We start from the raw sequence: 23,141 nt of genomic DNA, 5'->3' as shown, positions 1-23,141 counted from the left end.
TTGCGATCCTCCCACAGCTGTTAGCCCGTTGAATGCCGTTGTCAGACTCTGACAGCGGCATTTAACACTAACACGCTCTTCTGGCAAGTGCGCCTGAAATCCGCCCATCGGTGTAATCGCGGGTCACCGATGGGTTGACATGACAACCAGAGGTCTCCTGTGGACCTCTGTGGTTTTCACTGCCAGATTGTTATGAGCGCTGCCCAGCGGTCGGCGCTCATAGCAAGTGAGTAATTCTGCTACAGGCGATCTGATCATCGCCTGTATGTAGCAGAGCCGATCGGGTTGTGGCAGCTTCTAGTCTCCTGTGGAGACTATTGAAGCATGCCAAAGTAAAAAAAAAAAAAGTTTAAAAAAACATTAAAAAAATATAAAAGTTCAAATCACCCCCCTTTCGCCCCATTCAAAATAAAACAATAAAATAAAATCAAATGTACACATGTTTGGCATCACCGCATTCAGAATCGCCCAATCTATCAATAAAAAAAGGATGAACCTTATCACTAAACGGCGTAGCATGAAAAAAGTCAAAATGCCAGAATTACGTTTTCTTGGTCCCCATAATAATAATAATAATCTTTATTTATATAGCGCCAACATATTCTGAAGCGCTTTACATTAAAATGCAATAATGGGCAATCAAAAGATCGTATCTGCACTAAAATAGTACAATTAAAAACGTCAGCTCGGCACGCAAAAAATAAGCCCTCACCCAACTCGAGATCACGAAAATTGGAGACGCTACGGGTAATGGAAAATGGCACAATTTTTTGTTTTAACAAAGTTTAGATTTTTTTTTTCACTACTTAGATAAAAAATAACCTAGACAGGTTTGGTGTCTATGAACTCGTAATGACCTGGAGAATCATAATGGCAGGTCAGTTTTTAGCATATAAGGAACATAGTAAAAAAGCAAAACAAAAAACAACTGTGAGATTACACTTTTTTTGCAATTTTACCGCAGTTTGAATTTTTTTCCCAATTTCCAGTATATGATATGCTAAAACCAATGGTGTCGTTCAAAAATACAACTTGTCCTGCAAAAATCAAGCACTCACAGGGCCATATTGACAAAAAAAAAAAATTATGGCTCTGGGAAGAAGGGGAGCAAAAAAACAAAAACGAAAAACGCAAAAGCGAAAATACCTCCGGTCATTAAGGGGTTAAATACATGTCAACTAAATTTTATGTATTTGAACTTATTTTAAATTTTACGTGTGCCCTAAAACCGATATCATTTTTAGTAAAGTAAAGAAATGATTCTAGCAAGAACTAACCCATTGTGCATTTGTGTCTTTCTAGCCTGATGCATCCACTTCCCTTTTCGAAATGCAATCGGAGCAAAGTGCTGGTGAAGGGACAGTAAGTATATTGGTTTCTCTTTAAAAAAAAAAAAGTACTGTTATATAGGGCAAGTCATCAGTCATTTTTTTAACTAAAATGTTAGCAACTTTCTAAAATATACTTTGGCTTTGATTTTTCAACACTGCTGTTTCGTATGTAAGTTTGATGAAGAATGTTCTGGAATACGATGCTCCAAATTCTTTAAAAGGAATCTGTCTCCAAATTTGTGCCTTGTAATCTGCACAGCACAATGTAGGGGCATAGACTCTGATTCCAGTGATGTGTCACTTAATGGGCTGCTAGCTGTAGTTTTGATAAAATCACTGTTTTATCAGCAGGATATTATCAGTAGAGGACTAGTAAACCTACTGCCACGTAGTCCTGTATATTCTTGATCTCTGTGTAACCCCGCCCCAACCACTGTTTGTCAGCTTTCTGCCTATGAGCATTGTATACAGAAAACTGCCCATCAGTGGTATGGGCGGGTTTATACAGAGCTCAGAATTCAGAGAGCTGATAGATCTGTAGCCGATAACAAACTAATATAATCAAGACTGCAGCACGCAGCCCAGTAATTGATACATTTTTGGAATCAGGGTCTCTGTCCCTACATCAAATTGATCTCAGATGGAGTAGCAGAAATCTGGTGATAAATTCACTTTAAGAGACTCTGGCCTCTTAATGAATTTGGTGAATCTCTCAGCTGCCTTGTGTCACTCCAAGAAGAGTACTCCAGTTAACAACTGGAGTACATTCCTGTCATAATTTACCTCTCATTTGTGGCATACAGTGCCTTGCGAAAGTATTCGGCCCCCTGGAACTTTTCAACCTTTTCCCACATATCATGCTTCAAACACAAAGATGCCAAATGTAAATTTTTGGTGAAGAATCAACAACAAGTGGAACACAATTGTGAAGTTGAACGAAATGTATTGGTTATTTTAAACTTTTGTGGAAATTCAAAAACTGAAAAGTGGGGCGTGCAATATTATTCGGCCCCTCTAACGTAATAATTTGTTTGCCACCTTTTGCTGTGATTACAGCTGCAAGTCGCTTGGGGTATGTCTCTATCAGTTTTGTACATCGAGAGACTGAAATTCTTGCCCATTCTTCCTTGGCAAACAGCTCGAGCTCAGTGAGGTTTGATGGAGATCGTTTGTGAACAGCAGTTTTCAGCTCTTTCCACAGATTCTCGATTGGATTGAGGTCTGGACTGTGACTTGGCCATTCTAACACCTGGATATGTTTATTTGTGAACCATTCCATTGTAGATTTTGCTTTATGTTTGGGATCATTGTCTTGTTGGAAGACAAATCTCCGTCCCAGTCTCAGGTCTTTTGCAGACTCCAACAGGTTTTCTTCAAGAATGGTCCTGTATTTGGCTCCATCCATCTTCCCATCAATTTTAACCATCTTCCCTGTCCCTGCTGAAAAAAAGCAAGCCCAACCCATGATGCTGCCACCACCATGTTTGACAGTGGGGATGGTGTGTTCAGGGTAATGAGCTGTGTTGCCTTTACGCCAAACATATCGTTTGGCATTGTTGTCAAAAAGTTCAATTTTAGTTTCATCTGACCAGAGCACCTTCTTCCACATGTTTGGTGTGTCTCCCAGGTGGCTTGTTGCAAACTTTAAACAACATTTTTTATGGATATGTTTGAGAAATGGCTTTCTTCTTGCCACTCTTCCATAAAGGCCAGATTTGTGCAGTGTACAACTGATTGTTGTCCTATGGACAGACTCTCCCACCTCAGCTGTAGATCTCTGCAGTTCATCCAGAGTGATCATGGGCCTCTTGGCTGCATCTCTGATCAGTTTTCTCCTTGTTTGAGATAAAAGTTTAGAGGGAGGCCGGGTCTTGGTAGATTTGCAGTGGTATGATACTCCTTCCATTTCAATATGATCGCTTGCACAGTGTTCCTTGGGATGTTTAAAGTTTTGGAAATTATTTTGCATCCAAATCCAGCTTTAAACTTCTCCACAACAGTATCACGGACCTGACTATTGTGTTCCTTGGTCTTCATGATGCTCTCTGTGCTTCAAACAGAACCCTGAGACTATCACAGAGCAGGTGAATTTATTCAGAAACTTTACACACAGATTATATTTATCATCATTAGGCATTTAGGACAACATTGGATCATTCAAAGATCCACAATGACCTTCTGGAGTGAGTTTGCTGCACTGAAGGTAAAGGGGCCGTATAATATTGCACGTCCCACTTTTCAGTTTTTGAATTTCCACAAAAATTTAAAATAATACATTTCATTAAACTTCACAATTGTGTTCCACTTGTTGTTGATTCTTCTCCAAAAATTTACATTTGGTATCTTTATGTTTGAAGCATGATATGTGGGAAAAGGTTGAAAAGTTCCAGGGAGCCGAATACTTTCTCAGGGCACTGTATATTGTGAATATGCTGGGCACACTCTGTCTTTTTTAAAAGTGTATGGAGTCGGCCAAGACTGATGTAAAATTACTAACCACTTTTTGTTTGTACATCTACAAATTACCCACAAATTTTGAGACATTTCCACCAGTTTTGGGCCAGAATTATGGCAGAAAACTGATGCAACGTGATCAAAATTTTTAAGATTATAGCAAAGAACTCATGCACAATCAAGAAAGTGATTTGAAAATTGTTCAAAATAACAAAGAAGGAATTTTTGAAAGCTGCAGATTTTTTTTTATTGTAACAGGATTAAACTTTATTCACACAACACCTTTAAGGCTACGCTCCCACGATGAGTATATGGTGAGTTTTTTTATGATGCGTATTATCGAAGAACGTAAGCTATGTTACTTAATGGGCGCAGAAATGGTGCAGAAACTCTGCAACATCAAAAATGCAACGAAACCTCATCGTGGGAACGCAGCCTAGATGTTGCCTTTTGTGAGGTCCAGTATATGGTGTATGTGCATTGTATGTTTTAAGAAGTAAAACAATTTGATATTTCTGGAACACAAGTAAAAATTACAGATTTAGGGCACGATTCCTTTTTGCATATGTTGTTTTTGTGCCATTTTTTGGTGTATTATTTGCACTTTCTTCTTTTAATTTGCAGCCTTTTAAGGTCTATTTTATATGTGTTTGCTTGTTTATTTTATGTGCTGTGTTGTGAGAGGCGATTGGAGTTTTGAGAGGTGTTGAGTTGATTCATCAATTGCAATTTAAAAAAAAAACTCTCAAATTTTTGCATAAATGTACCCAAGCCTCTTCTTTCCCTATAAGGAACGATTTTATGCATGTCTGGAAACTTTGTACGCATTTTACGACATTGTAGCGGAAGTGCAACTTTTTTCTGTAAAGAGGTGTGAAAAAGATAAAATACAATAATGTAGAGCATTTTTGATTGTACACCAAATTCATGATCCACATGCGTGATTTTGATGAATTTGGCTGAAAAAAAGAAAAGATGCATTAAAAAAAATAAATTTGCAAATGATAAATCTGTCCCCTACTATTTTCATGTTAAATCATTGCTGTGAAATTGTGCTTCCAAACTGCACATTAGGGGAAGCTTAAGAAAAGTCCATCACTTCTTTTTACATATGGGAATAACAAATACACAGGCTAAGAAATGGTTGAAAATTACATCGTGCTGATGATGAAAAATGCTCCTTTTTTGCACACGAGCAAAAAAAACCTGACTTGTGAATTTGGCTTTAGCTGTAAAATATTTCCTCGCATCCCTCGCACTTCAGTGTAGTTCAGGTTACAACCTTTTATTATGGACACCGTGTCCTGTGGTTGCGCTTTTGGCAATGTAAATCCAGTTCTCTTATACTTTCTTGATTGCTTAAGTTCAAATATAGACTTTTATCATTTACGATGATGTCTGATTTAGGTTTACGCAGCTGTCAGATTGTATTTTATTTTGGATTTTGCCCCATAGATGGAAGGGAATGTAATAAAAACCATTGAATTCAGTTAGTAAATATTTTATATTGTGATAAATAAGGTGGAATCAGATGTAGCTGCTTCTGTGGAGACCAAGACTGAGGAGGTGCAGCCTCTGCCCGATGTTCCTGCTGAGGACACTAAAGCTGATGAGCAAAATGAATTAGACGAGAAGATAATGGTGAGTCAGAAGAAACATCATCCAAGCATCAGCTCATCTATTCCATTTCATTACACCCCTGTCATCCATCCATGGTAGTATCATACTTACAATTCAAGGTTCTTTCTAAAGGTTTTTCAGTAGTGTTTAGAAATCAGTTATGAGCCGTAAAATGTGAACAGCTCAGATGGCTATCATGCACATTGGGGAGGCTATCACTAGTTCTGAGGAATAGAAATATCATGATGAATAGTGGCCTATCAGTAGATATGGCAGAATGTGGAGACATGCACCACTCACTGTATATCTGGGCTGTGGCTGTATACGATGGGTGTTCCTAACACTATATAGTGTGACTTGTGCCTGCCATTCATACTGTAGGGTGTCACTGTAGGGTGGCCGTGTGGTTATTCAATATATGTGATCAGTTTCAGACTTTTGTTTTATTTGGTCCCTGTGGTTATTGGTGAGCAGCGAGGATAAAAAATCTGACTGTGTCACAGTTCGATCTGATTGTCATCGTAGTGTGATCCGAGTCACTCGCAAGAGAGAATCACAGCAGAGGTGGGGCAAAGATGGAGAACTAAATTTCTCCATCTTTTCCATTTACGCTGTTCGAGTGCATCGGACTGCACTGGGATGACATCCAAGTTAAGTCCGATTTTTCACTCGCACCCATAGACTTGAATTGGCAAGTGCGATCTCACAGCATGCTGCAATTGTTTTCTCATGCTGAATATACATGAGAAAAAAATCGCAGAGCTGCACTGCTTCATTGAATAACATTGGTCCAAGTGCAATTTTCATAGGATTGCACTTGTCTGATTTTTTCGCTCATATGAGAGAGCCCTAGAAACGACTTCCTGCGCACAAATTAACCTCAGTTTGATCTGGAGAGTCAAAATAGAAGTTAGGTGACCCAGAAGAGGAGTGGAGCGGCACTGGAAGTCAGGGAAGACAGCAATTGGTGAGTATATTACAGTACTTCCACTAAGCCACATACACATTTGGGGATTCCCAAACAAATAGACAATCTCCACATGTATTCAGGCTGTCTAGCAGCCTCAAATCATGCAGCTGCATCGACACAAACTAAATCTCCGAGCACGCCCAAATACTCAGAGTACACCCGAGCATGCTCGGAAAACCCGAGTAACGAACACACTCGCTCATCACTACCCTCCACCCTTCAAAAAAACCACACAATTCACATCTGTTGTATAGTCAACTTAATTATATTTCTGCTTGTCTGGAAAACTGTGCAACATGCCAAAAAAGATTAATGATAAAAACAACATGCAGTGTAACTGTTATCTGCAGAAGTTAATTAGTGGATAAAACAAACACTAACTAGATGTAGTTTTGTAAATAATGTACATTTCAGGGCTTGTCCTGGTACAGAACTATTCATTCAAAGCATGTGATTAAACATAGTAAGAATATTTAGTTTAGACTAAACTACATAGTTTCTTAAAGGTGTTGCACAGCCTTAGGATGAAAGTCTCCATTCACTCTATGTGACTGCAGACTTGTGAATCCTCACATCGTGCACACTGTGAAGATTCTCTGGTGTTTTCACCGGGCACGTGAACGTAATTTGCATACATGCATTTGTGAGGGGTCACAGGGCCGTAGTCGTGGCTGATGAATATTGCTCAATCGCACCCTGGTCTCCCGTACATACAAGCAATGTCTTTTTGGCAATGTACTTGCCTCTCTGCTCTCTGTGCCTTTAGGGTCTCCTCTGTGTCGCTCAAGATCCCCTCTGTACGTTTGCGCACAAATAGAGACACAATCCATTTTCAACTATAAACAAATAACTTTACTTCTTTCCTTTCGCAGCACGTCCATATCAGATACAGCATCAGTGTAGGGTTCCATGCAATTCACAACCTTCTCTTTCCCTGTTCTCTTCCCTACACCTTCCAGTGGGTGCCTGGGTCCCACCGTTCCGTCCGGTACCGCAGCGTCCTCCCTGTTCAGCCTTACTATGTTCAGGCATTCCCTTATCCGCTTCGTACCGGACACGAGGGCATTTGCCCTTGAATTAAGCTGCCACATGTTGAGCGACCTGTGTCCCTGTACTGCTGTGGCTTTGGCTGCAGCCTCTGTTCCCACTGCTGCGATCACTGCTGCCCTTCTGGCCAATTGGTCCTGGATGTCTGGGCTTCTTGCTTTGAACATTGCGGAGGCAACCGCACTATACAGGCTCTAATAAGGCCCTTCTGCTATAAACAGGAAAAACCTTCTATCTTATCCATGGTCGGCTCCTCCTAATTATATATATTCACTAATGTTCCTCCATCTAGTGCAATAACTGAGGTACTGCACTTTCCCTATTAATAATGCACAAATAGTTAAATACAGCAATAAATAAACAATAATATATACAAGGCAATATTTTAAGAAAGGGAGTGGAGCATCACACAATCCCGGTACATCCCTTACACATTCATGTACTGACTAGATGTGCACGGCCTTGATCAGTTCAAGTGTATTGAGCGAGGCCAGACACGTCTAGTCAGAATGTGGCCAGCCACTCCTTCCACCGGAACTGGAGAATCCTCACAGTGTGGAATGCGCGCTCTCACAAGTCTGCAGTGATATAGAGTGAAATTAAATGAAAGGAGGCATTATGTCTTCAGAGCTTATTGTTCTTTAATTGTGTTATTAACCAGTGTGAGACAAGTCACTAACACAGAACAGGAGAATTGAACTTGTGTCTTCTTACAAACACATTTTTGCATCTCTCTGTTCCTATGCTGAGATAATCTTATAAATGTGCCCCTGCTGTGTACTGCGTAATGGCTGTGTCTGACCATACAGGGACATGGACTGATTATACCAGAGCTGATTATTTCCTTGCAGTAAAACCTTGCTTAAAAACAGGCAGTGACATTTTTCCCCTCATAAAAAGAATCAGCTGTGATCCTGTGCTGTCCTGTCTGTATACTCTTTTGCTTGCCCCCCTGCCCAGGACCTGTGATATGATCAGACCATGTCCCTTTATGGTCAGACACAGCCATTACACAGTACACAGCAGGGGCACATTTATAAGATTATCTCAGCACAGGGACATTTTTTTAACTCATCCAATTGTGGAAATTATTATTCCAAAATCTATTTATTAAAATGAACTTTGTTCATGGGAAACTCACGTTAACTTTAAACATGAGGATCATATTTATTCATGAAGAGCATCAGCTACTAACAGAAACAGCACGCTATGGGGTGCCTGACTTTCAATAATTGAAAACAATGCTCTGTTTGGAAAGTCCAACCAGGAACATTGTTTATAGAGTACAATATGCACATATAGAGATAGATAGACATGGTACATAAAGTGTAAGTAAGATCAGTGTCATAACTGGAAACATGTGGGCCCCAATGCAAAATCTCCAACAGGGCCCCCAACTATCCCAGGTTTTTAATAATATTCTCATTATTTATAATTTTATCATATGGAACAAATGAACCATTAGTAGGGCCCCCCTAGACTCCAAGTGCGACTGCAACCCCTGCATCCATTATAGTTATTCCCCTGGGTAAGGTATATACTTTTCATGATGAAATAATCCATAATGAATAAGGAAATCCAGCATCCCCCAAAAAGCTAAAAAAATATTTTAATTACAACCTAATTAAACATTGTTATGAAAAAATGCACATAGCTAAAAATGCCTGCAGTCTGCTGAATTTCCTATCATTATGGATTTTTATCATTTGCAGTGTTCCCCAAGTCCAGTTCTCAAGAGCTAGCAACAGGTCATGTTTTCAGGATATCCTTAGTATTGCACAGGTGGAATTATTGCCTGTGCAGGTGATGCAATTATCACCTGTGCAACACTAAGGAAATACTGAAAACATGACTTGTTGGTGGCTCTTGAGGACCGGACTTGGGGAACACTGATTTAAGGGAAGGAAATTGTCACATTGTACCCTGAAGCCAAACAGAATGATATGTAGAATTGTTGGAAAAGGTTCAGTAACTTGCATGTTATTTATTGAAGTATAGACTGTATACATATGAGTCCAGTGGACTTTCCTGCTAGTGACTGTCAGCTATCTTTGAGTGCACAGTCATACAGAGAAGACTGTCAGTCGCTAGCAGGACCACACACTGTATTCATATGTATACAGACAATAAGGACTTGGATCAATAAAATGCAAGTTATAATGAAACTTTTTCAACATAAATGTCTATCGTGATAATCTCCGCCTGCCTTACTAAATCCTGCACACAGATCAGACACCATTTGCACCATAACATGTTCTCTTTAATACGTCAGACCTACCCCAGTGCTCCTTCTTTCCATGCTCAGCAATTTACATTATTCTTCCGGATTAGAGCATGTATCTAAGAACTGCACATTTTGGCACGTTGAGCTGTTTCTCCTTTATTTTTCTTTTAAGCTTTTCCTTTCTCTACATTTTACCTAGTAGTTTTTTTATAGTGTCACCATAAAATTGTTCTAGCCATTACTTAATCATCAATATCATAATCATTGTTACATTACATATCATACTCTACTGTTCATCATACCTGACAAGGTGTTACACTGTTTCCTTCCGGTGAAGGAAACTACTGAATCTGAAGATATCAAGACAGCTGATGAAGCTGACACTGAGGGCAGCAAGGTAGGTGTCTGCCCTGTATGCAGAGAAACCTGCTGGATTCATATTCCTAAGAATATGTTTGTAAGAGGGTTGAAAATAGGCAGTTCCTGTTAACCCTCTTACAAGAAGACTATTTCTTTAATATGTTGCATCCCCCACCTAGACGTAAGTTTTCTGCACTTGTGTGGTGTTCTGTGTTGGGCAGTTGCCCTGATGTTACATTCTTATGTTCTCATGCTTTGTGGTGTGCCCTGTGGTTGATGGGATGTGATACGGGACATGTGGTTGTGTGCTGCATATGCGAATGGTCCAGGGGTGAGTAGTCCCAGGAGAGCCATACCATAGCTCTACCAGAAACTATGAATTATGGAGATCTTGTCATGAAGAGAGGTGGGATCAGAGTGGGTACAAACCTTTTAAATGAGGCCAAGGGTTTTTAAGGACTGGTTTCCTGACGCTCAGGTTCAGTTGCAAAGGGGAAATGAGCACATTAAAGCACTCCCTGGTAGAGGACGTGACCAGCACACCACCCGGATTTACAGAGGAAAGTTTGCCTCTTAAATCTCTCCTGAGCAGAGGATCCGAAGCTCATATGTAAGAGGGCAGAAGAACTGCCATCCAGTATTACAAGTAGTATAAAGGCTTGCAACAATGTCTCAAAGACAGATCTGTGAGGAAGAACACAGATAGGACTCACCTAAGTGAGAGTCGTAAGGAGTGCTAACATGTCCAGGTGAGAGTGAAACCACATCATAGTGGTTCAAGGCTGAGATGCCAGATGTGTGAGTGCAGGAAAAGTGGGGTGAGAGCATACTGCAAGTGAAGAGCTCTGCAGTGTATGGCAGCCGGGCGAGAGAATGGGCCATCCGGGTTGACTGAGTGAGACAGTAGCCAGTGTTGTGAGAACACGAGTGGCCTGTGGGTGATTTTGCCAATACTTGAAAATAACTTCAAGAAACAATATGGATTTCCTAAAGTGAATGGGTCTCTTGTTCAAGAGACTGTGTGCTTCTATACCACCCTGACAGGGGAGCCCCGCTAAGTCAACCTGCAATTTCCTGTTAATTTGAAGGGGAGCAACATAACACCCTCAACTTTCCCTTACATGTTCACATTGTGTTTTTGGGTTATGCTTAATGCAAACTCAGGCAAAAGTTTCTGATATATTTGTAAAACAAAAGCTGTGATATATGCTGTACCTGTCTACCATATGGGATCCGATTGGATATAATTCTGAGCTATTGCTTGACGTATTGGTTAAACTACTGCTATGGGTAAAGCCTATGGGTAATGGATGTCACTTTTTAACTCCATTTAATATATCCATCATACATAAGTTATAGTACATTCATTTTTCATGCTGAAAAATCTACTGTCATCCTGTAGGACTGCAGCCTGCTCAATCGTGACATTGTGCAAAGTGCACGCTGTCACGATTTCCCTACATACGTAGTGTGATGGGGAACTTGCGATCACATACTGACTAGCTTGCTGTCAGCCTCTAGAAGATTGCAAGATATACAGGAGATTCTAGTTGGAATATAACTACAAGTGCGCAAATTGCTCACTCACTCTGAAATACAGGGGAACCATGACAGTGTGCGCTTTGCACAGTCACGATTTGGCAGCTGCAGTTACAAAGAGTGACTGTAGACTTTTATTTTCAACCTGGAAAAACTTATTTAACTCGTATATCATAAAAAGCTATTGATATGCTTATGATGTATCCATTACATGGATGCCTGTGTTGGACGCTTTACAGTTAAATCTCTCAACTATATACTTCCATGTTAAAGAAAGTATATTTTTAAAGCAGAGGTGGGGAACCTCAGGCTTGCAAGCTGTTTACGGCCCTCAATTACTTTTATCCACCCCTGAGCAGATTCCTGAGAACTGCAGTGCTTGGGCCGGCAGATGTATTTTTTCTTCTTGCCCTGTGGCACATGCACACAATATTCACTACTGAATGCTAAGGGACTTGCAATGAAAGATTACATCCAGACACTAGTGCCAGAGCCAAGGTGTACTTTGTGGGTGGAGTTAACGCACAATTTGTACGGCCCCCGAAGATTGGTATAAGTATTCAATTGGCGCATGGCAGAAAAAATGATTCCTCACCCCTGTTTTAAAGTATGGTATATCATTTGAATGGACTCTGCAAGATGGAATAATTTAGCCTGCGTTCAGTGAGTTCAGAAGTTATCAGACACTAATTGTTAGGTGAAAACATAAAGTGAAATCAGCTTTGGCTAATATTTTTTCCTTCCATTTTGATATTTTAAGGTCATGTGGAGATAGGTATATCCTTCAGATATTTTTCATGAAAGGCTTTTTACTATACTGTATTGATTGCTCTATTCTACATTTTACCATGAATATTTGCATATTTGCCATTTTACTCTATTGATGGTCATGCTTGACATAGTTGTTACACTGTTTCCTTCCTGTGAAGGAAACTATTGAATCTGAAGATATCAAGGAAGCTGATGAAGCTGACACAGAGGGCAGCAAGGTAGGTGTCTGCCCTGTAAACAGAGAATCCTGCGGGATTCATATTCCTTACATTTGTTTCAAATGTAAGTGCTTTTCCTGCCTTTTTCACACGTGAAGGTCATCCCAGCATGTGTACAGTGCTTGATTAATTATTATCGGTTATGGAAACAACTTGCAATAAGCTTTATAAGCAGATTTCATTTATTCTGTTAATACAACTTAAAAAACGTAATAAAATGTAAAATAATCATTAACACTCCCCATGATGTTTACATTAGCCAGAATTATAATTATTGGGAGTTTTCTTCCTGATTAATGGTAAATTTACTGACTACTGTCTTTCAATAGCAGGAATGCAGTCTCAAACATCAAAAAAGCTGAATAGTCAGGCAGCCGATGTCAGGATTACACTCACAGCAGAATTGTATTCACTTTGTACAGAGAGAGATCCCTCCACAGATCCAGCAGTACTCCAAATGCCCACACTCAGCACCCTATGATGAAAATATTTTCCCGTTTCCAGGAGAACGGCAAGATTTTTTACTGTAAAAAAAGTTACATTTATCACGTTTCCAAAAGATTGTTGAAAAATGTCACAGTGCTAGGGGACCAACCACCTGGACCCCCACCAGTCACTAGAATAGGCGTTCTGAGCCCCCTATTCCTACGCAGTGAGGATCAATTTAAATGGAGTGGTGGATACACAGCTCCATTCCATTTAAAGGGAATCTGTCAGCGGGATTTCACACCCCAAACTATATGTGCATGTAGCTCCTTCGAAGATAAGTCCACCAACAACTTTACATGGCCAGTCCATTCCTGTTGTGAATTCTGTTCTCGAGCTCCCTCCTGTGGTTATGAATGGTACTTCGGTGAGTTCTGTTCATGGACTCCCTCTGGTGGCTGTGAGTGGAGCTGCTGGTTCTGAGATTCCTTCTCCAGCTGATCTCGTTCAGGCCTTGGCTGGCTGCTCTATTTAACTCCACTCAGATCTTTACTTGATGCCAGCTCTCAATGTCCTAGTACTGGTTCAGTTCTCTTGGATCTTTCAGATGACCTGTCTATTTCAGCAAAAGCTAAGTCCCTGCTAGCTTATTTGTTACCACTGTGTTTTTGTCCAGCTTGCTATTATGATTTAATCTTGTTAGCTGGAAGCTATGGGATGCAGAGTGGCACCACCGCGCCGTGAGTCGGTGCGGTGGTTTCTTTTGCACACTCTGCATGGTTTTTTGTTAGTTTTTTATGCTGACCGCAAAGATACCTTTTCTACCTCTGTCTGTTTAGTTAGTCTGGCCTCCTATGCTGAAATCTATTTAATTCCTGTGTTTGTGGCTTCCATCTTAACTCACAGTCAATATATGTGAGGGCTGCCTATTTCTTTGGGGAATTTCTCTGAGGCAAGGTAGGCTGTATTTTCTATCTTTAGGGGTAGTTAGCTCTTAGGCTGTGAAGAGGCGTCTAGGCCGAGTCAGGAACGCTCCACGGCTATTTCTAGTTGTTGTGATAGGATTAGGGGTTGCGGTCAGCAGAGCTCCCACTTCCCAGAGCTCGTCCCGTATTGCTAGTTTGCTCATCTGGTCATTTCTAGTGCTCCTAACCACCAGCCAAACATAACAGTACAGCTGGCCAACAAAGTGTTAATGCATCTCAATAGAGGGATAAGAGAAGTTCTGAGACCATTTTTTTTCTCTGCAGTGTGTTTTGTATTTCTTTTCCCCTTAACCTCTGGGTGGTTCAGGACACAGGTGTAGATATGGACATTCAAGGTCTGTCCTCTTGTGTGGATCAGCTCACTGCAAGGGTACAAAGCATTCAAGATTATGTAGTTCAGAACCCAATGTTAGAACCCAGAATTCCAATTCCTGATCTTTTTTCTGGGGATAGATCTAAGTTCCTGAATTTCAAAAATAATTGTAGACTGTTTTTTGCTTTGAAACCCCGCTCCTCTGGTGACCCCATTCAGCAAGTAAAAATCATTATTTCTTTGCTACGTGGCGACCCTCAAGACTGGGCATTTTCCCTTGCGCCAGGAGATCCTGCATTGCGTAATGTAGATGCGTTTTTTCTGGCGCTTGGATTGCTTTATGATAAACCAGATTCAGTGGATCAGGCAGAGAAAATTTTGCTGGCTTTGTGTCAGGGTCAGGATGAAGCGGAGGTATATTGTCAGAAGTTCAGAAAGTGGTCTGTGCTTACTCAGTGGAATGAGTGTGCCCTGGCGGCAATTTTCAGAAAGGGTCTTTCTGAAGCCCTTAAGGATGTTATGGTGGGATTCCCCACGCCTGCTGGTCTGAATGAGTCTATGTCCTTGGCCATTCAGATCGATCGACGCTTACGTGAGCGCAAAAATGTGCACCATTTGGCGGTGTTTTCTGAGCAGAAGCTTGAGCCTATGCAATGTGATAGGACCTTGACCAGAGCTGAACGGCAAGAATACAGACGTCAGAATGGGCTGTGTTTTTACTGTGGTGACTTCACTCATGCTATCTGTGATTGTCCTAAGCGCACTAAACGATTCGCTAGGTCTGCCACCATTGGTACTGTACAGCCAAAATTTCTTTTGTCCGTTACTCTGATTTGCTCTTTGTCGTCCTATTCTGTTATGGCATTTGTGGATTCAGGCGCTGCCCTGAATTTGATGGACTTGGAGTTTGCCAGGCGCTGTGGTTTTTTCTTGGAGCCCTTGCAGTATCCTATTCCATTGAGAGGAATTGATGCTACACCTTTGGCCAAGAATAAACCTCAGTACTGGACTCAGTTGACCATGTGCATGGCTCCTGCACATCAGGAGGATATTCGCTTTTTGGTGTTGCATAATCTGCATGATGTGGTCGTTTTGGGTTTGCCATGGCTACAGGTCCATAATCCTGTATTGGATTGGAAATCAATGTCTGTATCCAGTTGGGGTTGTCAAGGGGTACATGGGGATGTCCCATTGTTGTCTATTTCGTCTTCCCATCCTTCTGAAGTCCCTGAGTTCTTGTCAGATTACCGGGATGTATTTGATGAGCCCAAATCCAGTGCCCTACCTCCTCATAGGGATTGCGATTGTGCTATTAATTTGATTCCTGCTAGTAAGTTTCCGAAGGGCTGACTGTTCAATTTATCTGTGCCAGAACAAGCTGCAATGTGGAGTTATATAAAGGAGTCCTTGGAGAAAGGGCATATTCGCCCGTCGTCGTCACCGTTGGGAGCAGGGTTCTTTTTTGTGGCCAAGAAGGATGGTTCTCTGAGACCTTGTATAGATTACCGCCTTCTTAATAAAATCACCGTCAAATTTCAGTACCCTTTGCCGCTACTGTCTGATTTGTTTGCTCGGAATAAGGGGGCTAGCTGGTTCACCAAGATAGATCTTCGAGGGGCGTATAACCTTGTGCGTATTAAACAGGGCGATGAATGGAAAACAGCATTTAATACGCCCGAGGGCCATTTTGAGTACTTGGTGATGCCATTCGGGCTTTCTAATGCTCCATCTGTGTTTCAGTCCTTTATGCATGACATCTTCCGAAAGTACCTGGATAGATTCATGATTGTATATTTGGATGATATTTTGGTCTTTTCGGACGATTGGGAGTCTCATGTGAAGCAGGTCAGAATGGTGTTCCAGGTCCTTCGTGCTCATTCCTTGTTTGTGAAGGGGTCTAAATGTCTCTTTGGAGTCCAGAAGGTTTCATTTTTGGGCTTCATTTTTTCCCCCTCTACTATCGAGATGGACCCTGTTAAAGTTCAGGCCATTTATGATTGGACTCAGCCTACTTCTGTGAAGAGCCTTCAGAAATTTCTGGGCTTTGCTAATTTTTACCGTCGCTTCATCGCTAATTTTTCTAGTGTTGTTAAACCATTGACTGATTTGACCAAGAAAGGTGCTGATGTGGTCAATTGGTCCTCTGCGGCCGTTGAGGCTTTTCAGGAGCTGAAGCGTCGTTTTTCTTCTGCCCCTGTGTTGTGTCAGCCAGATGTTTTGCTCCCGTTTCAGGTCGAGGTGGATGCTTCTGAGATTGGAGCAGGGGCTGTTTTGTCTCAAAGAGGTTCTGATGGCTCTGTGATGAAACCATGTGTTTTCTTTTCTAGAAAGTTTTCGCCTGCTGAGCGCAATTATGATGTGGGTAATCGAGAGTTGTTGGCTATGAAGTGGGCATTTGAGGAGTGGCGACATTGGCTTGAAGGAGCCAAACATCGCGTGGTGGTCTTGACGGATCACAAGAATCTGACTTATCTCGAGTCTGCCAAGCGGTTGAATCCTAGACAGGCTCGATCGTCGCTGTTTTTCTCCCGCTTCAATTTTGTGGTTTCGTACCTTCCGGGTTCTAAGAATGTGAAGGCTGATGCCCTTTCAAGAAGTTTTGTGCCTGATTCTCCGGGAGTTCCTGAGCCGGCTGGTATTCTCAAAGAGGGGGTAATTTTGTCTGCCATCTCCCCTGATTTGCGGCGGGTGCTGCAGGAGTTTCAGGCTGATAGACCTGACCGTTGCCCAGCGGAGAAGCTGTTTGTCCCTGATAGATGGACTAGTAGAGTTATCTCTGAGGTTCATTGTTCGGTGTTGGCTGGTCATCCTGGAATCTTTGGTACTAGAGATTTGGTGGCTAGATCCTTTTGGTGGCCTTCCTTGTCACGAGATGTGCGTTCTTTTGTGCAGTCCTGTGGGACTTGTGCTCGGGCTAAGCCCTGCTGTTCTCGTGCCAGTGGGTTGCTTTTGCCCTTGCCGGTCCCGAAAAGGCCCTGGACGCATATTTCCATGGATTTTATTTCGGATCTCCCTGTCTCTCAGAGGATGTCAGTTATCTGGGTGGTTTGTGATCGCTTCTCTAAGATGGTCCATTTGGTACCTTTGCCTAAATTGCCTTCCTCCTCTGATTTGGTTCCATTGTTTTTCCAGCATGTGGTTCGTTTACATGGCATTCCGGAGAACATCGTTTCGGACAGAGGTTCCCAGTTTGTTTCAAGATTTTGGCGGTCCTTTTGTGCTAAGATGGGCATTGATTTGTCTTTTTCTTCAGCTTTCCATCCTCAGGCAAATGGCCAAACCGAACGAACCAATCAGACTTTGGAAACATATCTGAGATGCTTTGTTTCTGCTGATCAGGACGATTGGGTGTCCTTCTTGCCCTTGGCTGAGTTCGCCCTTAATAATCGGGCCAGCTCGGCCACTTTGGTTTCGCCTTTTTTCTGTAATTCTGGTTTCCACCCTCGTTTTTCTTCAGGGCAGGTTGAGCCTTCGGACTGTCCTGGTGTGGATTCTGTGGTGGACAGGTTGCAGCAAATTTGGACTCACGTAGTGGACAATTTGACATTGTCCCAGGAGAAGGCTCAACGTTTGCTAACCGCCGTCGCTGTGTTGGTCCCCGACTTCGTGTTGGGGATTTGGTTTGGTTGTCGTCTCGTTTTGTTCCTATGAAGGTTTCGTCTCCTAAGTTTAAGCCTCGTTTCATTGGTCCTTATAAGATTTCTGAAATTATTAATCCTGTGTCATTTCGTTTGGACCTTCCAGCTTCTTTTGCCATCCATAATGTGTTCCATAGGTCGTTGTTGCGGAGATATGTGGCTCCTATGGTTCCCTCCGTTGATCCTCCTGCCCCGGTGTTGGTTGAGGGGGAGTTGGAGTATGTGGTGGGGAAGATTTTGGATTCTCGTATTTCGAGACGGAAACTTCAGTACCTAGTCAAGTGGAAAGGTTATGGTCAGGAGGATAATTCCTGGGTAGTTGCCTCTGATGTTCATGCTGCCGATCTTGTTCATGCCTTTCATTTGGCTTGTCCGGAGCGGCCTGGAGGCTCTGGTGAGAGTTCGGTGACCCCTCCTCAAGGGGGGGGGGTACTGTTGTGAATTCTGTTCTCGAGCTCCCTCCTGTGGTTATGAATGGTACTTCTTTTGAGTTCTGTTCATGGACTCCCTCTGGTGGCTGTGAGTGGAGCTGCTGGTTCTGAGATTCCTTCTCCAGCTGATCTCGTTCAGGCCTTGGCTGGCTGCTCTATTTAACTCCACTCAGATCTTTACTTGATGCCAGCTCTCAATGTCCTAGTACTGGTTCAGTTCTCTTGGATCTTTCAGATGACCTGTCTATTTCAGCAAAAGCTAAGTCCCTGCTAGCTTATTTGTTACCACTGTGTTTTTGTCCAGCTTGCTATTATGATTTAATCTTGTTAGCTGGAAGCTCTGGGATGCAGAGTGGCACCACCGCGCCGTGAGTCGGTGCGGTGGTTTCTTTTGCACACTCTGCGTGGTTTTTTGTTAGTTTTTTATGCTGACCGCAAAGATACCTTTTCTACCTCTGTCTGTTTAGTTAGTCTGGCCTCCTATGCTGAAATCTATTTAATTCCTGTGTTTGTGACTTCCATCTTAACTCACAGTCAATATATGTGGGGGCTGCCTATTTCTTTGGGGAATTTCTCTGAGGCAAGGTAGGCTGTATTTTCTATCTTTAGTTAGCTCTTAGGCTGTGAAGAGGCGTCTAGGCCGAGTCAGGAACGCTCCACGGCTATTTCTAGTTGTTGTGATAGGATTAGGGGTTGCGGTCAGCAGAGCTCCCACTTCCCAGAGCTCGTCCCGTATTGCTAGTTTGCTCATCTGGTCATTTCTAGTGCTCCTAACCACCAGCCAAACATAACACATTACCCTGTTCCTGAGAAATCAGAGTTTGAATTGATAAACAAATGAGGCTGAAGAACTATTTGGAGATCTGAAGCCTCTGTTACTCCAGCTCTGCTCTTTACTTAGAGACGCTTTCTCCTACTTGAATGAAAGCCTCTTTCCTTTGTGACTTAAAGAGGTTGTCCACTACAATAAATAATGCCCGCATCGATTTAAACAGTGAAAAGAAGTATTTTTCTAAATCCCCCTTGTTGCCATTCTTGCTTGTGAGCGGCGCTATCACTGACCGCTCACTGGGCATCACGTGACCCCAGCTGCAGCCTGCTCTGACATCCGCTAATGTCACATCATTCCGGGAACCCAGAGGTGTGACACAGTCGTGCGCACCCCCTGATTCACTGGGCTGTGGGCAGAGTTTCACCGCACGTCACATCCCAGCATCCAGCGCACGTTTGTGGCCAATGAAAGCAGGAGAGAGGGAAAGCACACCCTGGATACCGGGCTGTAACGTGCAGTGAAACACCACCTACAACCCAGTCAATCAGGGGGCGCACGTGACTGGGTCACGCCTCTGGGTTCCCGAAACGTGACGTTACATCGGCGGATGTCAGAGCAGGCTGCAGCCGGGGTCATGTGATGCCCAGTGAGCGTTCAGCAATAGCGCCGGTCACAGCACAGATGTCAACAAGAGGTATTTACAAAAATACTCCAACTGTTTAAATCAATGGGGGCATTATTTTTTGTAGTGGACAACCTCTTTCAGGCAAAAAAGGCATCAGTCAACATGAGGAGAAGGCAGCGCTGGGAGGGAAGTTGAGCTGGTGTAACAGGGTTCAGATCTTCAGATCTACAAATAGTTCTTCAGACTAGTTATATCAATTCAGATTTCTCACTAATGGATGAATAGGCTGGCCATGTAAAGGGATTGCTGGACTTGTCTTTGAAAGAGCTATTTGCACAAATAGTTTATGGTGTGAAATCCTGCTGACAGATCCCTTTTGATATCTATAGTGCTAGTGAAAAACAGACATCGGATATACTTGTGTGACTATGTGGACAGAATATGTTGACAGAGTAACCATATGTTCATGTTTTCGTGTAAAGTAGATTTTTTTTATGCTTTTTTATAGAAATAGGAGAGGATCATAAAGAATAATCTCTAATTTTGGTCTTTATCTTCTGCTCTAGAGATTTATATAAGTGGTTACTGTGTATTTCAAGCTGTATTGCTTATTGCAAGGTAGTTTAGTAATTTCCATGTGTTTATATTTATTTTTTATTCATGTACTTTACTTTTATTTTCTGTACTGATTGTTCCATGACAGTTAATGCATTTTTCCAATACAATTGCTTATTCATTATTATTCTGATGATTTTTTTTTATCACCAAGTCGCTTGGCTTTGACTAACAGCTAAGGAGTTTGCCAACCTAATTTAAGGTTACATCCATAAGGGAAACTCTGTAGCAGCAAAAAAAACATTGTAGCTTTAGCTGCAGAAGTGCTGCGGATTTGCCACACATTTCTCCTTTCATTTTACATTTCAAATCCGCTGAGTTAGTCATTTTTTGCTGTAGATTTTCTTCATTGTGTTTAAATGAGATTTCAAAAAATCTCATCTACAATGCTGGTACTGTAATACAGAAATGTTGCATCTGGATAATCCAGATAGAAAATCCTCAGTGTGTCCAAGTCCTGTGCACCGTGTCATTTTAAAGTGGTTGTTTAAAAGGAACTTGAAAGCTAATAGAGGAGCGAACATTCCATTGGAGCAACCTGTGCAGTCGCCCAGGGGCCCAGGATCTAAGAGGCCAATTTCTACATCAAAAACAGGTTGAGTTGTGTATTATGATAAGCTGCAAAGGGCCCATATACTGTTCTTGCACTGGGGCCTGTTCTGTCCTATCGGCTCCTGAGCTGATACATGCTGCCCAAATCATGTGCAGTATGTGTCGGACACTGGCAATATGATTTCACCCATTTAAGTTTGACAGTGAAATGCTGCAGCCAGAGGCCAAGCCACATGGCTGACTAGTTGAAAAAGCTGGTCCCAGATAGCATCTTCCTGCTTGCTGCCAATTATTGATAGGTCTAACCCTATACATGCACATAGTGGAACACCCATCACTCTAATGTGGAATGGGTAGGGAGAAAGCATCGGGGACCCGCTTTTTCAAATAATCATCCATGTGCTTGATCTCCATCCGGCTTTCAAACTATGTTTTTCTCTGAAACACTGCAACGTTTCAGAATCAAGCATACATGGCTGAAATCAAATTGCCAGTGTCTGATATATGCTTCCCACAGATTGAGCAACATGTATCCATTGTCAGATAACCTTTAAACAAGCCTCTTCTTTAAAGGGAATCTGTCACCATGTTTGAACCATCTAAACTATTAATGTGGGCATACAGGTTATAGACTGCTGGTGAGAGTTAACTCTTTATGTATCATATCAGATGTCTTGGTGTTGATAAATTAACTTTTGTCCATCTATGTAAATTACCTCTTCCAGGCTATGGGGAGCATGGTGCGTGGATGATAACTTTGCCTCCACAGCTTGTTTTACATGAAGGGGAGTTACCAGTGTGAGACACGTAACTAACACTTTTTTTGCTTCTCTCGCAGCTCTGCTGTGTTGCAACAATATTACACCACTGTCTGCCTATGAGATGAAAGCTTCAGCTGAGAGTAGCCTGCAGATGTGTCTGGTATAATCACACACAGCTCTGCAGTGAGATCAGGAGAGCAGAGAGCGGTCATTACATATAGGTCATTTAAGTGATAAAAGTTGATTTATGAACAACAAGGCATCTGATATGAGGCATAAAGGGAGGACTTTCTCAGCAGTCTATATAACCTGTATGCCCATATTAATAGTTTAGATCGGTCAAATGTGGTTACAGCCAAAGCTTCACTGCACAAAGCACCTTCCTTATAGGCTGCGTATTTGCATCTAGTTTCAACATCCTTCTAACTAATAGCATCATCTTATCTCAAGCTTACCATATATGTGCCCTCCCCTACGTATATAAACATCCAGAAGGTCTCTTCTGTTCAGGGTAACTTACAAAAGTTACCATCTTGATAACTTCTATTCTAGCTCTTTGCTAGACCTTGTTCTAATGCACCAAGTTGGCCGACAGCCGCAAGCAACACATCATTGGGTTGTTAGCCTCATGTGGCTCCTGAGCAACACGTTGGGGACTCCGGTTCTAAGATATCTCTGCATAGTAAAACAACTGATCATGCAGCTGCTGAAATGGTGAGATGGCTATCAGACACAGCCGGCTCTCCATAGAGAAGACATGGATGATTCATTACTGGCTCTATCTTCTCTGTTGCTGTATACACAATGCTAAACAAGCGATGTGTATACTATAATAGGAAAAGCTAATGGTGCTTCCTCCTTCTGACCCAGTAGTCGTGAATTGATTGCTGTGTGTAAGGAGAGAGCAGTAGCTGCTTGGTCCTAGAAGATCCAATGAGCTCTGCTGTTCAGCCAGGAAGCTGCATTTTCACTGTAACTGGGCTACTATACAAACCCCAGTTACAGGAGATGTCTGATAAAAAAAGGATTTAAATGTTGATTGCCCTCTCCACCCCAAAATAAATGTAAAATGAATATTTTATATATATTTTAAAAGATAGGTAAAAAAAAATGCCACAGCTAATCCAAATAGTTGTTACTAGCTCTGCTGCTGGCAAAACAGTCCCCCCCCCAAAAAAAAACCCCCCACATGTCTGATATATAAAAACAACTGCTACAGAAGGGGAGCCAATTTTAAAATGTATTTTAGTGGTCCTTGTGGACACACAGAGGTCGGTGGGCGCCCAGGTCCAGTAGCCCGAAACGCTTGGACCAGGGATTGTCCCGCCAAACGCCCGCTCTACCTTTAACGTGGGCATAACGCTACTCAGATAACACATGGTGAGTGTAAAACAGTGTGGCAATGCTTTATTGAACCACAAAACAGACAGGTTATATGTAGTACAGTCCCAACAAAATACCCCAAGATGGTGCACATTACAGAGTCTC

The 23,141-nt window shown here is 42.1% G+C and overlaps 1 protein-coding gene across 6 annotated transcripts in view; it reads left to right on the top strand.

The window, feature by feature from the left end:
- The window catches only part of AMPH (amphiphysin), a 425,845-nt gene that overhangs the window by 350,545 nt on the left and 52,159 nt on the right, over positions 1–23,141 (top strand). For 2 of the 6 annotated variants that reach the window (XM_077269266.1, XM_077269261.1), the window contains 4 exons: positions 1,303–1,362; positions 5,307–5,426; positions 9,984–10,043; positions 12,475–12,534. In XM_077269266.1, the coding sequence (XP_077125381.1) occupies positions 1,303–1,362; positions 5,307–5,426; positions 9,984–10,043; positions 12,475–12,534 (300 nt within the window). The remainder of the gene's footprint in view (positions 1–1,302; positions 1,363–5,306; positions 5,427–9,983; positions 10,044–12,474; positions 12,535–23,141) is intronic. The other 4 variants (XM_077269267.1, XM_077269262.1, XM_077269263.1 and 1 more) reach the window with 3 other exon arrangements.

The sequence above is a fragment of the Ranitomeya variabilis genome, chromosome 6, assembly GCF_051348905.1.
Source record: "Ranitomeya variabilis isolate aRanVar5 chromosome 6, aRanVar5.hap1, whole genome shotgun sequence".
NCBI classification, from domain to species: domain Eukaryota; kingdom Metazoa; phylum Chordata; class Amphibia; order Anura; family Dendrobatidae; genus Ranitomeya; species Ranitomeya variabilis.
The sequence above is the reverse complement of the archived record's forward strand: the minus strand, read 5'-3'. Positions and strand labels throughout refer to the sequence as shown.